The sequence below is a fragment of the Sceloporus occidentalis genome, unplaced genomic scaffold (assembly GCF_023333645.1).
Source record: "Sceloporus occidentalis isolate IW3139 unplaced genomic scaffold, rSceOcc1.0.p SCAF_5, whole genome shotgun sequence".
In the NCBI taxonomy this organism is placed as follows: domain Eukaryota; kingdom Metazoa; phylum Chordata; class Lepidosauria; order Squamata; family Phrynosomatidae; genus Sceloporus; species Sceloporus occidentalis.
In genome coordinates this window covers 114,090,738-114,107,783 of record NW_028316985.1, presented here as the reverse complement: position 1 = coordinate 114,107,783, position 17,046 = coordinate 114,090,738, and the positions used below count along the sequence as shown (strand labels likewise).

At 40.2% G+C, this 17,046-nt stretch overlaps 1 protein-coding gene across 4 annotated transcripts in view; it reads right to left on the bottom strand.

Moving 5' to 3' along the window:
* NSUN7 (NOP2/Sun RNA methyltransferase family member 7) overlaps positions 1–16,626 on the bottom strand; it is a 35,472-nt gene extending 18,846 nt beyond the window's left edge. The window contains exons 1-4 of one of the 4 annotated variants that reach the window (XM_089525156.1): positions 16,467–16,538; positions 14,908–15,131; positions 9,753–10,124; positions 1,627–1,685 (exon numbers count right to left, since the gene is read on the bottom strand). In XM_089525156.1, the coding sequence (XP_089381282.1) occupies positions 1,627–1,685; positions 9,753–10,065 (372 nt within the window). In that variant the 5' untranslated portion in view covers positions 10,066–10,124; positions 14,908–15,131; positions 16,467–16,538. Of the gene's footprint in view, positions 1–1,626; positions 1,686–9,752; positions 10,125–14,907; positions 15,132–16,307; positions 16,434–16,466 lie in introns of those variants that run through there. The other 3 variants (XM_089525155.1, XM_089525157.1, XM_089525158.1) reach the window with 3 other exon arrangements.
* Between the last annotated feature and the right edge of the window lie 420 nt (positions 16,627–17,046).

The window sequence follows — 17,046 nt, the reverse complement described above, 5'->3', positions numbered from 1 at the left end:
ATGTTAGTCTGTAGAATCAGTATATAGAGTACTTTAGCTTGAGATCAAACTAGGGTGACATATGAATTGTTGTATATCAGTGGAACTAAGTTTGTGTAAATCAGACTTCTGGTGCCCTCCAGATGTTTTACATGACAACTCCCATTGTCACTGACTAATGGCCATGCTAGCTGGGACTAACAGGAATTGTTCAAAACATCTGGAGAACACTGCATTAGGTGATGTTGATGTAATTAAAACTCAGGAATAAAATATTCCATTTAGCTTTTCTCCTATCTTCAAATAGACAGATAAATAAAAATAAATAAAAATAAAAGCTTTATTTTTACCCTGCCTCTCTGTCAGAGACAATTGAGGTGGCTTACAATTAAAACAAGAACATACATATCCCATATCCCAATCAATTCCTCCCTCCCCTAAAACATCAATTAAACAGATTAAACGTTAAAAGCAATACAATTAAAACAATCAGGGATGGGCAGACAGGGCACGAGTACTCAGTGGGATAGTATATTTGGATTTGGTTGGTGGCCGGGTTTGCTATTCAGGGACGGCCTGACGGAAGAGATCCATCTTGGCAGCCTTTTTAAAGCTATCCAAGCTGGTAATATGACGGATCTCCTCCGGCAGGCCTTCCATAATTTGGGAGCAGTCAAAGAGAAGCTCCTCTGGGAAGTTGCAGTTAACCAGGTCTTTATTTTTTTTTTTTAATATAATCTTTATTGAATTATTTTTTTAAAAACAAACACAACATTATTGCATAATCCAAGGTACACAATAAATCTTTTTGTTGCCGCTAATAAATCTAAACAGTGCAAGCTAAAAACAAGACTTCCTCTGAGGAGAAGGGACAAGCGGGTGAGAAGCTACAAAAAGAAGTTAACCAGGTCTTTATAGGTTGCAATAAATTCTTCCCAGAGGACCTGAGCGTGCAGGGTGGATTATACGGAAGGAGGCGATCCCTTAGATAGTGCACCCAAGCCATGTAGGGCTTTAAAGGTTATAACCAACACCTTGTACTGCACCCAGAAACTGATAGGCAGCCAATGAAGCGATTTTAAGATGGGTGTTATGTGGTCACTTCTAGGTCTCCCAGTGACCAACCTGGCTGCCATGTTTTGGACTAACTGAAGTTTCCGGACTAGGCACAAGGGTAGCCCCATGTAGAGCGATAATAAAGATAAGATAATAAAGGTTCCTGTAAGTCCTATTTGCATCTGTAAATGGATAGCAAAAAAATCCTCTTTTAATTACTCATATAGTTAATAATCCCCACTCATCCACAAAAAACAACTGGGGGACCTTAAACAAGTCACACTATCACAGCATCAGAGGGAGGTACTGGCAAAAACCCCTCTGAACAAGTCTTGCCAAGAAACCCCTGTGATAGGTTTGCCTTAGGGTTGCCATAAGTTAAAAACAACTTGAAGGCCTGCAACAACAACATAGTCAGTAAACTGTATAACATGGGTTCGCCCAGTATTATTAAAATCCATACAAAATAATACTTTCAAGGGAGATGCAGGACTTGTAAAATATTTAAAAACTAATATACATTTACAAGATAATTTACACTGATAAGGGACAACAAAATACAAAGAACTACTGAACAAATTGTTTACTCACTATTGACTGCATTGGGTATATACCACTGTCTATGAGTATATTTTCAAGAACATCTTGATCTAAAAGAGAAAAGAAGGCATAGTGACAAAGATATCCAACTTATTGCAGATTTTGTTTGCATTAACAAATTTTGCATAAAACATATCTGCACACCTCAGAGAGTCCATGCTGTAGGATCTGAGTATATCATCATATAATTTATCACTGTGCTTATGTACATTTAACAGCTGGACAGTAATTAAAGTATAATAAGCAAATGTCAATTACATGTGGCTCAGTGGTTAAGATGCTGACTCTGACAACTGCATAAATGGCAGGTCAGCAGTTCAAGACCCAGGTGCCACATGACAGTGAGCTCCCATCACTAGTTCCAGCTTCTGACAACCTGGCAGTCTGAAAGCATGCAAAAGTGCAAGCAGATAAATAGGTACCACTACAGTGGGAAGGTAACAGGGTTCTGTGCAGTCATGCTGGCCACATGACAGCGGAGTCATCTTTGATAACACTGGCTCTTTGGCTTTAGTAACAGAGATGAGCACCACGCACTACAGTCAGACACAACTTGACAATCTTATCAAGAGAAAATCTTTACCTTTAGTTTATGATATTATCATATCATATTCCACAGGCTTAGCAAAGGGTTAAGAAAATGGGTTAGCAAAGGGCTCAGAAAAGCTGCAGGGATTTGGAGGTCATTTGGAGGAGTCTCCTTATGCATTCAGAAGCAACCAGGTTACTCCCAGCTTCAATAAAAACCACTGCTTTTGGGAAGGGGGAATACATATTTTGCAAAACAACATATGGGACCACATGCTTTTTTTTAGGGGAAATCATGCTGTCTGGATTTACAATCTTCCCAAGGGTATTTGGGACAATAAACCATTTCTTTTTTGTAAAAAATTGGTCATGGAGGTGCTGGGGATCACCCCGCATCCTGAACCCAGATAGTAATAAGCTGTAGTGAGCTCCCCCTCTGTACATGCCCTGGCCAGCTGCTGAGGAGTCTGAGAGCTTTCATTTCTAGTTTGTCACATCTCTTCCAAATGTAATTAATTAAAATAAGCCAGCGATGGAAACCACAGGTTGAAGCTGCCTTTTTAAAAGCTTGCGGTAGAATGTAGATATTAAGCAGTTTGTAATTTCAAGACACAGAAAACAGCTGTGGGAAAGGAGAAGCTTCTAAATGTCTCCACTTGCTCATGGCAGATGACATTTGCTTGTAGCTTAGTGTGGGGCAGTAGTTCTTAAATTTTGATTCTCCAGATGATTGGGACATCATCTCCCAGAATTCCTGAGCATTGGCCACACTACACTGCCTGAGACTTCAGAAAGCTGAAGTCCAAAACTTATGAAGAATCAGAATTTGCAAACCGCTGAGTTTTTCAGTGTACATACCTGTGGGAGTGCAGAAAAACATTAGAGGCTGTCAGATATAGTTCCTTGGTAATACGTAGTGAAAAGGTCTGAATATAGACCATCATGTTTTTGGTAAATGAGATCTAGAAGAGGAAATCTAGAAGATCTCATTCACTAGAGAACAGATGCTGTATGTTCAAGATTTGATAAAGACCTGTGGATCAAAACATTTTTCTTACTACCATCCATTGCCGTCCATATTTCTAATCATTTGTGTCAATGGAGTCTAAGCATGTACGTACAATAAGCTTTACCATGCCTCCATGGTTTATTCTGTATGCAATACTTGCATTCCTTCCTGACAATGTTCCTGGATTCAGTCCAGAGTTCCTCTAGCTCCTGTTAGGCTTAGCAGTGCAAATCAATTTTTTACATTAAATTCTACCTGGATGTTCTTCACCTTGTATTTTGGCACAATGGTTGGTTTAGTGGTATGTGCCACGATCTGCTCCTGATCTTGGTTTTGCAGGAAGAATGGAGCTTCTCCATCCTCTGCTTCCAATTAAGTAATCTACTCAGTTCTATATTGGTCATCACATAATGGCCATGAATACAGTTGCCTCTTGAACTGCTTGAAGAATGTGATTGTGATGAACAAACTGTTGGCTTCACAAAATTCAGTCAGTTGCTCTCCTGCTTCATTTCTTGACCCTAAGCCAGATTTTCCTACAATCTTTCATTATGCTCTGTTTCCTACTTTTGCATTCCAATCACCTATCATTAACAAGAAATCCTGTTTGGTTGTACGATTAATTTCCTTGGAGACTCCAGCACAGAATCTTTCCATTTCTTCTTCTTCTGCCTCTATAGTTGGAGCACAAATTAAAGATTATACTTGATGGAGGTTTTCCTGAGGTCTTCCTGATATGATTCAGTTAGACTTTTGCATTATATCCTTTGATTACAGTTTACCACATCTCTTCTCACTATTAATGCCACCTCATTTCTTCTTAGATGTTCATTTTCTGAGTAAAACAACTGTAATTATCAGACTAAAAATGTTCAGTTCCTATCCACTTTAGTTAACTCACCATTTCTTTTTTTACTAGGTCTAGCTTGCCTAATTCATGCTTCTCACATTCCATGTTCCTATGTGTTGTGCAACTTCACACTTTCCTTTCACCACTAAGCAACAGCTGAACATCCTTTCAGCAGTTGCATCATTAGCCCTAGTGTTACTCATAGTTGTCCTCTGCTGTACCCCAGTAGCTTGTTGAGTGCCATCCAATCTTGTTTCATTCTATATTGTCTCATCATAGGATTTTCATGGTAAAAGACATTCAAAAGGAGCTTACTGTGCCTCCTTCTGTGCAGTACTAACAAGTGTTGGCTATGGTGCCACTGCTGTTGTCTCAAAGAGATCCTCCACTAGTGTTATCCCCCACTGCTGTTGCTGCTGCCCAGTAGCTGTTTGCCACATTTAGCCTGGATCCACAGCAAAAGTATGAAACAGGACATCCTGCCAGTAGCACTGCTGCCATCCGCATAGCCTCTTGCCTCACAAGAGCATGGAATCCTGCCACTGTGAAAAGTAGAGCCATTGCTGGATATCAATGAGAACAATCAATACATCTTTCATGAATCTAAAGATTAAATTTATGCAATTACTGTGCTTTCAAGTGTGTCGTACTATAATAATATTGATATTTATAGTACCATAAATCAGAAGGCACAGTAATTGTACAATTTTATTTTTAAGATTCATGGAATATGTATTGATTCTTCTCTGTTCAAGCACCATTTTATGTCCAATTAATCCATGGACACGGCTTATCATTACAAGACAGAAGTAGCTCTTCTTTCCTGTCTGAGGGAGACAAGCTGTTGTTGCCATATTTTTAGTAGTTCCCATGGACTCTTGACAGCTTCTTTTCACTTTAGGCATACCAGTTCAGACATACTTATCTCAGTACAGCAAGCTGCCTGGGTAACTCCCCTGTCTCACCCAACCTTCCATTCCTATTTAAAATCCCAGTGCCTGAACAGCCTTTCAGCAATGTTTGACCTTCTGGAATATAAAAGAAATTGACTTTTGGAAAACATACATCAATAAGCCTACGTAGGTCTGCTGACAAGAAAAATGTCACCTTTGCCAGAGATATATTGAAAGGAAAACATGCTTTACAACAAAACGCCATTCAAATCACTTTCTATTAGGGTAGGCTGGTTGTAAATAAACTCTGTAGAAGATGCACCAATTTCCTTAATATACTTGACATATATGAACCACAGATTTTTTAGCTGTACAGTTGCCATATTTTTAGTAGTTCCCATGGACTTATAAACTTGAGATGTGTGCTCTAAACCTAAGCCCACGGACACCCCAAATAATCTGTTACCAGACAGCTGGCAGTTAAGCTGATATTGATGCCAACTGATGCTTTGCTTCTTGAGCTTAATTGCAGAAGGTTCAGGTAATTTTTCTTTGAGGGAAATGAGACTCGGGAGAGAAGAGCATGGAGAGTTGAAAGCATTGAGTGGGGAAGGAAAATGTACCTACTCCTCTCCTATAAGAGGACACCATTTGGGCAGGAGGTCTCCATGCATACTAAATGGGTTCTAGATGCTTCTTCAACTATCTGGTGTAGGGGACCAGCAAGTTTTTTTTATTTCCAATGTGTTAGGACTTGGAACTATATTGGTGCCCATGGAATACAACTGCTTCCTGGAAACATGCTATGGACCACCAGCCATGGCACTGGCCCATGAAAAGCACTGCTATAGATCATCTTCTCATGGCATGGAGGTGATGAGGAGCCATGGCTCTTCTTGATTGCTACATGAATCTCTATTCTGTGTTGTGGCCCATAGTGACGTCGTTCTTAGTGTGGGGCTTCCAAGCCTACTCTTCATACTTGGGGAAAGGCAACAAGTTGTCAAAAAATATAGACAATCTGAAGAAATACAGAACAGCGAAAGAAAAAGCCATTCATGCCCTTGCTTTCACCACCTCTTTCTCTTACTCTTTCCAGGCTTCTGCTGGCTTGTGTGCATCACCAAGACCTAGGTCCATCCTTCCTCAATCACTGATCCCCATCCTCAGACTTGCCTGCCCCTTCCTTTCATCCAGTCTTCTCTACTTTTCTTCCTAATCTTATTCTTTGCCCTTTTCCTCTACCTCCTCTAGAGCAATGTTTCTTAAGCTTTTTTATGGAGAGACTCGCAGTTTTTAAAATAAACAAAGAAGATTATCACACACGACTATCCCCAACGTGTTTAACCAGTCAATGACAGATCTTTCCGCATTCCCTGTGGCCAGGCCATAGGCAGCCCGTGTACAACCTGCAGCTTTTCAAGCTTCTCCCATAGCTTTTGAAGAATGGAAAATCCCATGTGCAAGTTGCATACTGCCTGCCTACAGCTCAGCCATGAGGGAAATGAACTAAGATCCATCACTGACAGTTAAACGCACTTCTATCCCATCAGGGATAGTCGTGTGCGATAATTTTCATAATGCATCAGGCACCAATACAAAATTTGTGCCCATTGGCTAAAACTGTTTCTTCTCCTGGAATCTTGCTGTAAATGGGTAGCCAATGGCTCATGGGCTGCCATCAGCCCATGGATCACTGCTGTGAGTATCACTGCTTTAGCTCACACCTCAGACATTCCACCTTCCAGCCCAGAACACAATTATGTACAACTATATTTAATTTTGCATTTGATACATAGAGGTAATGAAGAATGAGGAATATAGCTAATTAACTGAAAGTGAGTTAATTAAATTTTGAAATAGGTGATAATTGGAAAGCTAATTAAGGGTGACACCGTGAGTTGGCCTTGGCTTACATTTGATGCAAAAGTTGCCTACTTTAGGAACATGTGTGAGAAAGAATCATTTAAACACCTTGTCTCTCAGTCATCTTGTGCATTTTGGGCACATCTGTCCATCACACATTAATTGTTACCAAGGGAACTATAAATTTAGGTGGTGTGGGAATGGGCAGCAAATTAAACAACATATTTTACTGAATGCTGTTTGCATCAGAAATTGGTTGATTTTCTTTTCTATGGAATAAGTAATAATTATTTCTGATTTTGCATGTGCACACAAGCACTAATACATTCAAATTTTGTTCAGATTTGTAGCCTCGGTACCTGTAGCCCAAATCTTTGAAGTGCCCATCATTGCTCCTATTTTCTATATCTTTCAGAATGAGGTTGCATGAATGTCTTCTACAAGTCTGACAAACAGGTTATGACTAATAGATTACTGTCACCATGCCAGAAATGTTTTCAGAATGGGACTAGGGTTGTGTTTGTCACTGTGCTCAGGAAATATATGGGTTGTTATTACCCAGTGGTACTAGCTACTGTATAGTCATAGCCAGATTTATGTCTTATCTCCCTAAAGAAAAGCATGGAGGATACCGTTTTCTTCTTTTAGGTAACTTTTAAAATTACATTTGCCATTTACAAATGCCATTCAGGTGTTTTCAAACAGTCTATAAGGTCTTCTTTGATAGTAAGTTTTTACCTGATGCCACTATTTTGAACTTGCCCTTGTTATGTTGTTGATAGGTTTCTGTTACTTCCCTTGATAAAAAAAAATAGATAGTGGATGCTGTGCTTTTTGTATGTGTAGCTTTGTGGAATACTTAGCAGATATCAATTACCCAGAGAAGAGAGAGTCTGAGGATTAAATCAGTTTAATTTTGTAACAGAGACAGGCACCCAGGGTATCTTCAGGACTGTAGCTGAGGCAAGTGGACTACAGCTGTCAAGCACAGTATTCTAAACCACACATCTCAGGTTTCCTTATGATAGGATCATAATAATTTAAATAGTAAAAAACTAAGATATAGTCCAGGCACACCTTGTTTGTTTTCGGAAGCTGAGATGTAAGCCAAAATATGCAATCATTATTCTGTCCAGTTATTTTTCAAGAAACAGTTGTTACAGATGTTCAGCTGGTAAATGAAGTGACAAGTGTGACTGATATATTTGGGGCCTCAAGAATTGTAGGATGATTAATTGATATTTGCACTAAATGTACACAGATACAGACATGCGGACAGCTTGATAAATGGCATAGGTATTGAAGGTCTGAAGTAATGGCCCTCAACTAGCAGAACTGCCCAAGCATGTGTTACAAGAGGCTTTTTGGTTAACTGCATTTTGCCTGCATTGGGACCAGGAAGGGAGAAGCTATAGCAGGTGTATGTGGGAAGAAGGGACAGTGAGGTAGGGAGTAAAGGTCCTCTAGCCATCTTGCAGGTATAATCATCCTTGCTTAAGAGTATGCATCACTGAATTCACTGGCCTCAATGTTAATTGCTTCTCACTAGATATTATAGAAACAGACACTTACATTTTAGAAAAGAAAATAACATCAGTCAGAATGTGGGGAATGTTCTGCATACATTCAGAAACAACTTAGCCTCAACAAACCAGATGCTTTAAAAGGGTTCTTGAGCTCTCTACCCAACTCAGTAACTGTAAGGCAGGTTTACCCATCCGTTAGATCAACATTATTGTTTTCATTTTGCAGAAAAGGTATGTGCATGAGGCTGAAGACAGGGGCATTTGGGTGATTTTAGATGCCTGTTGAATATCTGTGGTTGCAGATGCCTGTGGAATATCTCCATCTCCTACAGCTGTTAAAAGTACAGGAGCTCTGTGAGCACAAAATGTAGCAAAAAGCCATTGTGAGTGTTCACAAAACACACTGGGTTGCCATTTGTTCACCCCTGCATTCCATATCAAAAATCTAGGAAAGCCTACTCTTGCATCTATGAACTAAGTCTGGGAGATTATTTTTCCCCTGAATCAGAAATATATGTGCTGCTCATGAACCAACACATGATTTCCATGGTAAGAAAGAATGTGAATTTGCAAATATGACTGCCTGGAAAGTGTTTTTACATAACTTTCATCCCAAGAAAGTTCAAGGGATGTATTTTACTGTATATACTCATGTAGAAGTCTAAAAATTTAGATTAAAAATTGACTAAAAAAACCTGTGTCAACCTATCCACAGGTCAATGTAAGTACTGTATTTTAACTCATATTATATATAAATATGTGGTGAAAGGCAAGAGTTTAGCCTGACCTGGAAGCACTAACCCCCTTTACTCTCTCATCCATCCAGCCTTTAGGATGAGCATAAATAGTTATGCCTGCTGGAATTTTGTAAGTTTTTTTGGCACTGTTTCCCTTTGCTTCGTCCTTTACATCCTTCATTACCTGCTCCTAAGTTTTACCCTCGATTTATCCATGGGTCATATAAAAATCTATAATTTTGACCCCAAAACCTGCCCTCGATTTATATATGAAATCAACTTAGAGTCGAGTGTATACAGTAGTTTCTATCCCTAAAGAGAGACTCACTGGCTTAATGACACAGTTAGGATTGTAGGGCTATACCCTGAAAAGATAACAGCATTCATACCAAATATAACTTCACTTTAAAAGTTCTAACCATAGGGACATCCTGGTTCTTACCTGAACTTCCAAATAAGGAGGTATATCCCACTCTCTGATATTCTGAACAATTAAAACTGAGTGTGAAACAGCTATGTTTCAGAAATGTAGGAAATATTTACTTCCCAACATGGGGTGTCGATGTGTGGGGTAGCACAGATTTCATTAGTTACTGCTGATACCAGTTTACCCATATGCAAAGTATACAATTCCAAATAAAGCAGTAAATTTGCTATATATTTTACATTCTTCTTTTCCCAGAAGGAGAGGACAGATTTTATACTTACATTTGAGAGCACTGAAAGCCAGTTCATAGGACAAACGTTGGAAATGTTCATCTTTGAAATCTGGAAGAGATGGCAATGGCCCATTCCCATACTTTACCAATATTTTATCTTGGGGCTTTTCATTATGAATGCCTTGAAAAATGTTGGCAGCATTTAGGTAAATAGAGTCCCGATAGCCATTCTTCTCAGCCAGGCTTGTTGAACTCTTTGCTGAACGGACTGTTTCATTTGAAAAAGTCATTCCAGGGACAGTTGAAATATCACTTGCACTACTATCATTTGAAGACACGAAGCCGCTTCTTAGAAGTGGCATTGTTGCTATATTGATGGCTCAGAATATAATAGTGTGGCAAGGTCAGAATCTCAAGACCCCTGTGGAAATATGAGGCATAATTACAAGAGATAAACTAGGAAGCGTTCTGTCCAACTCACTTTGCATTTCTCTCAAAATATGTAATATTACATCATTGTCCAGAAGATTAACATGATAGTAAGAGCCAATAAAATGTGCTTCTTATTAACAATTGGAATTATTTGTTTCACATCAGAGATGCAACTACACTCATAACAGATTGTAACCTGGTTTTAAAAAGAACTAAAAAAAAACATTAGAGGAAGTTCTGAGATGGCCATTTACATTAGGTAAGCCTCAAATTTGCAGCTGTGGTTGACTGTGATCCTTTGTTATGCTGGCAGTGCTACCTTCTTTGCAGTTGTCCAAGGAGCAGCAGCAAGAGAAGGCTGACCCCATGCAAGACCTCCAATTGTTCATGATAATATACCATTTAAATACTCAGTGTTTTCAGTATTGAGTTAAATGTTAGCTTGAAACGCACGCCTTAGTTACATCCTGTTTGGATTACTATAACACTCTCTGTGGGCATGCCTTTGAAAAGCATTTGGAAACTTCAGCTTGCCTAAACAGGGTATGTACTCTTTTAGATTGCTTACTGGGGCTGGCTACAGAGAACACACAACAACCTTTTGAGAACAACTCCCCTGGCTGCTGGTCTCTTCCAAGCCACAATCCAAAATGCAAATTATGACTCACATAGCCCTATAGGGCTCAGGTCCAGGTTATCTGAAGGGCCATATTCTTCCATGTGAATATGCTAGAACTTTTTGAGATCTTGTGGGGAGGCCCTCCTCTCTGCCCCACCACACTCAAGAGGTACATCTGGTGGAAACAAAGAAGAGGGTTTTCTTGGTGGGTGCTCAATGGCCCTGGAACACCTTTCCTAGAGGCCAGTCTGATGCGCTCTTGGCTATCCTTCCACAGGCAGATAAAAAAACCTTTTATTTCAGCAGACCTTTGACAGCTGGTTGCACAGTGGAAAGGGCCTTTCTTACTGTGCTGCATTGTTTATATTTGTTGTTTTTTCTTTAATGGTAATGCTTTTAATTCAATTGTATTTTTAACTTTTATACAATGCGAATTTTGCTACTTCTATCTTTTTAACTTTTGTAAGCTATCTTGAGTCCTCAACTGGAAAAAAATACACTTTGTTTTGTTTGTTCTGATATTTTGGTTTTCATTTTTTCATACTTCTCAGATGGCCAAAAAGATAAGATCCAGGTGTTTAGGTAGCATGTGGGAAAACAGTCTGCAGCTCTTGCTGCAGTATGATATGTTCAATTTTTGCTTGCAAAAAATATGGCCTTTATTTTTAAAAAATAATAATAATGATGATTAAGTCAAATAGTACAATTTTATATGCTAGCTAAATTATGGATGAAACATTGCAGGTTGCTAAAGTAATAAAACAACATCAAGTTTGATATTAAAATACTTATTGTATATATAAATAAGTATTGCATATATTTTCAATCTTCCCCAATTTTTTTGCAGTGGCACTTTTTGGGGTGGGAAACTGAGGGGAGCTTGACTTTGAACATGGCTTTAAATTTTCTGGAATTAGGATACAAAGCCAAACGTGACATGCACATATAGTCGCGATCAGTTGCTATCTTTACCACATATGCATTTTACAGTATAATCAGGCATGTATTGAAGTAGAAAAACTATACCCTTTCTACACACTTTCTATTAAATCTTCAGCTGACTGGCAAAAAGTGAATCACCACAGAAGCTCAAACTCATGGATGACAAGTCCACGAATAACAAGAGCCCACTGTACAATGTGCATTTTGAAAGGCCCTCCATGCATTCAGTATAGCTTACTCCACGTAAGTGGGCACAGACTACATTGCAGGAAGCCTTTATTATTCCTAGGAAGGCTAAACAACTATAGATGTCTTAAAATTTCTTAATGCTTGAACATTCTGGTACACTTTTGATTGATAATGCCTGAAGAGACTCAACATGGGATCCTTGGGAGTCCAATTTTTCCAGGTCATTTTTGGGGAGGTTCCCCACCCCACCCCAGTCTAGTCTTAGGGAGATCTCAGATGCCTCCTGTCCCCTCTCCCATTCCATGGTCCATGGGCAAGAGTAAAATAAAATCAGTTATCCAATTTAATCAGCTTCTGTAACTAAATACAGGAGCCAATATAGGGAGTTATGAAACCCACAACAGCAAACAACCAGTACGGGAAATCATCGGTTTAGTCATGAACAATAGGAAACTCTTCAGCCACCTGATCCTAGAAACCACACTACCAGGACCTATCTGTATTTTGTACCAGTTTAAGTACAAGAAGTGCTTGAAATGCCATAACTTGTAATATGAACCCATCCAAGAAACTTGAACAACACAAGCTGTGAGCAACAAAGTAATTATGCAGCACAGAAAGTAGTAGTGATGAAATAACTCAACATAAGATTTATGCTTTTGTACTATGTTGTATAGTTATTATTTCATTCCACATTGTACCTAAACTTCACAGCAGTTATGGAGCACCTACAAACAGTAATGCAACACCATCTTTACCGCCAGCCCAGGATCTGTACTTGCTGTTCAGATAGATTAATTACCACAGGATTAGAGCCAAAAGACTGCATGGTATTTGTTCTTGCTGTAGCAGAGTGATGTTGCTAACACGTGAGGCAGTGATTCATCATTTAAGCGTAGAAGAAATATGTAATAGAAAAGATTAGTTTTCTCAGGAAACTCACCTGCCTTAAAAAGGAGGGTGGGGGGAGAAAAAATAAGGTGCAGCATGTTTAAGACCAACTCGTTTTTATTTTAGAGTGAGCTTTTGTAGATATAAACCCACTTTCTCAAATGCCATACAGAGTGATAGTAAAGCCTCAGGTATAAAGCATATTTATGCAGTTGAGGGAGTGGGATAGAATGTTATAGATAGAATCCAGAAAGATTTTTACTTTTTTATTTTAGCATGAACTTTCATGGCTATAAACCCATGATTCTGTTGCAAGATGCAAATCATGTCCCTTGCCCTAAAGTTTCAAAGGGCTGGGTGAGGTGACACAGGTCTTTCAGATCTTTACGATGGTCAGTATGTATTAGTGTGCAAAAGCAACAAATCTGCTAAACAAGTCAGTTTCCCTGGGTTCAAAATTCTGAGAAGATTCCTTTTGTTATATGTGCAGTAGCAAAGACTATTGTATTGTGTTTAGTGTACCATGAAGCCACTATCTTTATTCATCCCTTTGCTAATGGAGTGGAATGTGTGGATCTAATTCAATTCAGTTACTTCTCTTTCTAGTCTTCTAGCTTCTTTCTACACTGTGGCCTGCAAATCCCTTACTAAATGTCCAAGGTTGAAATGCTCTGCAACTGGATTTTGGGTACTGCCATTTCTAATGTCAGAGTTGTGTCCATTTATCCTCTTGTGTTAAGACTGTCCTGTTTGTCAACTGGAGTGTAGACAAGCACTGGTGACAGTGAAGGCCATATATCACATTGGAGGAAATTAAATGCACCTTGGTTATGATATGTGATGCTATTGGCCCCTGTAATATTGTTCCTACCGTAGATGTGGGAACAAAGTTGGCATCTGGGCTTGTGGCATGGTCTTATTCTTGTAGTACCATCTATGTTATGTATCCTGTTGTGAGTACCAGTAGTTATTATGATTTGGAGGCTGTTTAAAGGCCTTCCAGAGCTTGTGAGGGGGACTACGTTATTTTCCAGAACTATAACTTGATGATAATGTGTTTTGTGTAGTCTCACTTGGAGACTGTAGGTGACAAGTAGGGGTGTTCTGTCATTTTGTTTTCAGTCTATCTTGTAGTAGACATTTGCTGGTTATAATTTTGCCTTACTGATTTATTGAAAGCAGATTTATTGTTTTCACACATCAACAGTAACTGATCACCATAAAGATCTAAAGGATTAGTATCACCTCATCCAGAAGCCCTTTGAAACTTTAGGGCAAGAGACATGACTTACATCTTGCATCTGAATCATGATTCAGATCTTGTGTCTGATTTGCATTTCAAGTGGGTTTATATTCATGAAAGTTCATGCTAAAATAAAAACAAGTTAGTTTTAAAGATGCTGCCTTTTCCTTATTTTTCTCCCCTCCCTTCCTCCTTTGCATGCTGCGAGAAACTTGCATGGCCGTGTCTTTAAAAAGACTTCAGGTAAACCTCCGTTGTCTCCAATGGCAGCATGCACACATGCTGCTATTGAGGGTACTGCGGGCTTGCCGCCCACAGATTTTCAAATATGGAGATGGCAAGTCTGCAGATACCAAGGTCCCACTGTATTATCAGCTGAATACAAGAGATGCTACAATGCTGTTTTAAAATGATTTTAAAGCCAGTAGAAGTCTCCCTGATAATCAGATAATTGTGGACCGATTTCCCAGCTTAGACCATTAAGGACTGCTTCACACAAATTCATTTCCTTGGAATATCAAAGTTGTATATGTCCTTAACTAGCAAACACTCTTCTGATAATGACACCCTTAATTGTCAAGAATTAAGAGCCAATTAAAATCATTGTAGCCTCTCCTGTATTCAACTGGTAACATATGTGCAACACATGTGCATGTACAAATACATCACTCTGTTGCTGCTGTGTGCCTTCAAGTTGTTTCTGCCTTATGGCAACCCTAAGGCCAACCTGTCACAGGGTTTTCTAGGCAAGATTTGTTCAGAGGAGGTTTCTTGGATTTCCTGCATGGCAGGGGGTTGGACTGGATGGCCCTAGTGGTCTCTTCCAACTCTACAATTCTATGATTCTATGATTCTATGAGAGAGTGCGACTTGCCCTAAGTTATCCACCTAGTGTATTTCCTTGGGTGACTTTGAGCAAGTGACACACTCTCAGCCTCAGTACAGAAACGTCACTGTGTGCAAAACAGCCCTTGGAATACTTTCTTCCAGTCTGAAATCTTCACAATTACTTCCTAAGCGACCGTTGAATAGTCTGCTAAGGTTACAGTTTTCCAATGACAAAATCCACATCCAGCCTTCACAAGACCACGGGAGCTAAACAGAGCTTGGACCTAAAAGGACAAGGATTAGTTGGCATTCCCCAGATTCATAAAACTATGCCAGGTATGAATATCAAAGCATAAAGGATTTAGCAAGTGCAGGGTTTCTGCCCACCACAGTTCTCAGAAACCCCCGCAGGGCTTCAGCCTTCCAGCAGATCTGCTCCCAAGTGAATTTCTCCCCTTCTTCTCTGCAGGAGAAGTGTCATTACATCAGAATCAGAAAGTTCTCCAATAACAAAGGAAATCACCATCCATGCTGTACCCCAAATTCTTCCCTTACTCTGGAAGTTAAGAAACCATTTAATCCTTCAAGGTTCCTCTGCTTCCTGGCTTTCTCCCAAAGTGGAAGAGGAGGAGGAGGGGGGGGGGAGAGGCAAATACTTGCCCTGCTGCAAGGTTTCTCTGCTGCCCAGATTTTTCCTGAAGAGATGTCCAAGTGGAAGAGGAGGGAAGGCAGTGGAGGAGATGGATGGAATTAACATTTATAACAGGAACAAATCCTAATTAATTAATTAATTAATTAAAACCCACCTGCGGCCCAAAGAAGTTTAACCTACTTTAATTGTGGCCCTAGAATCTTAGAGTTGGAAGAGACCACAAGGGCCATCCAGCCCAACCCCATTCTGCCGTGAAGGAACTCTCCATCAAAGCATCCCCATTGACAGGTGGCCATCCAGCCTCTATTTAAAGACTCCACCACTCTTCAAGGGAATGTGTTCCACTGTCGAACAGCCCTTACTACCAGGAAGTTCCTCCTAATGTTGGGGTGGAATCTCTTTCCCTGGAGCTTAAATCCATTGCTCCGTTGTTCTAGTCTCTGGAGCAGCAGAAAACAAGCTTGCTCCCTCCTCAATATGACATCCCTTCAAGTATTTAAACAGGGCTATCATATCCCCTCTTAACCTTCTCTTCTCCAGACTAAACATCCCCAGCTCCCTAAGTCTCTCCTCATAAGGCATGGTTTCTAGACCCTTCACCAATTTTGTCACCCTCCTCTGGACACAATCCACCTTATCAACATTCTTTTTGAACTGTTGAGCCCAGAACGGGACACTATATACTTCTATTAATGCAGCCTAGAATCGCATTGGCCTTATTAGCTGCTGCATCACACTACTGCCAGCTCCTTCTTTTTGGCTTTGATAGAGAGATGCCTATCTAATCATCCCATTCTCTAAAACAAACCTTCCAAAGCAAAAGTCAATGTCATCATTAAGCCTGCTTGTCCACTGCAGAAACTCTTTATCACTGCATCATAACCGTCCCAGTTTGATCAATCTTCTGCCATCCCATAGAGACACATAGAGAGAGAAACCCTGCTGGGCGAAGGAGGAGGCTCCTCACCAGAGTGCGCATGCGCGAGGGTCCCAGCAGAGAGAGAAAGACCCTTTCCTCCTCCTTCTGTGTCTGTTCCCAATCTGAGCCTCTTTGCTCCTGTCCCAAGAGAAAAGAGGGGAGGGGCGGGGCACGGGCGTCGGCTCGCCCCGCCCATACGCCCCGCCCACCGCCGCCAGCGAGGGAAGAGGGCTGCGCTACGGCCGTTGCTTTCAAATCTCAGCCAAACCATTCCGCCCCTCGGGGGGGCGACAACATGGTTCATATATATCTCACACTTCTTATTCTCCTCTCCTTTAGGCCTCAGAGGGGACACACTTTTTTCAATTTAATTGTTAATTATTTTTAAAACTTTCCCACCCTTTTCTTCTACTTTTTCTTTCCACACAACGCCAATGAAATAAATTGTGTCCCCCCCTGTTTGGTTTGGTGCTTTGGTACAGTCCGAAGTTGCCTCAGGTTCTGAGAGGGAATCTTTTTTCCCTCTCATTCTTCTCTGTCAGTGTTTGCGCTTCTCTCCATTGGAGACCGAGGGAGATGTAAAGCTTCCTCGGTCACCATTGGAAGGGCTTTTTTTATAAGTGTTACA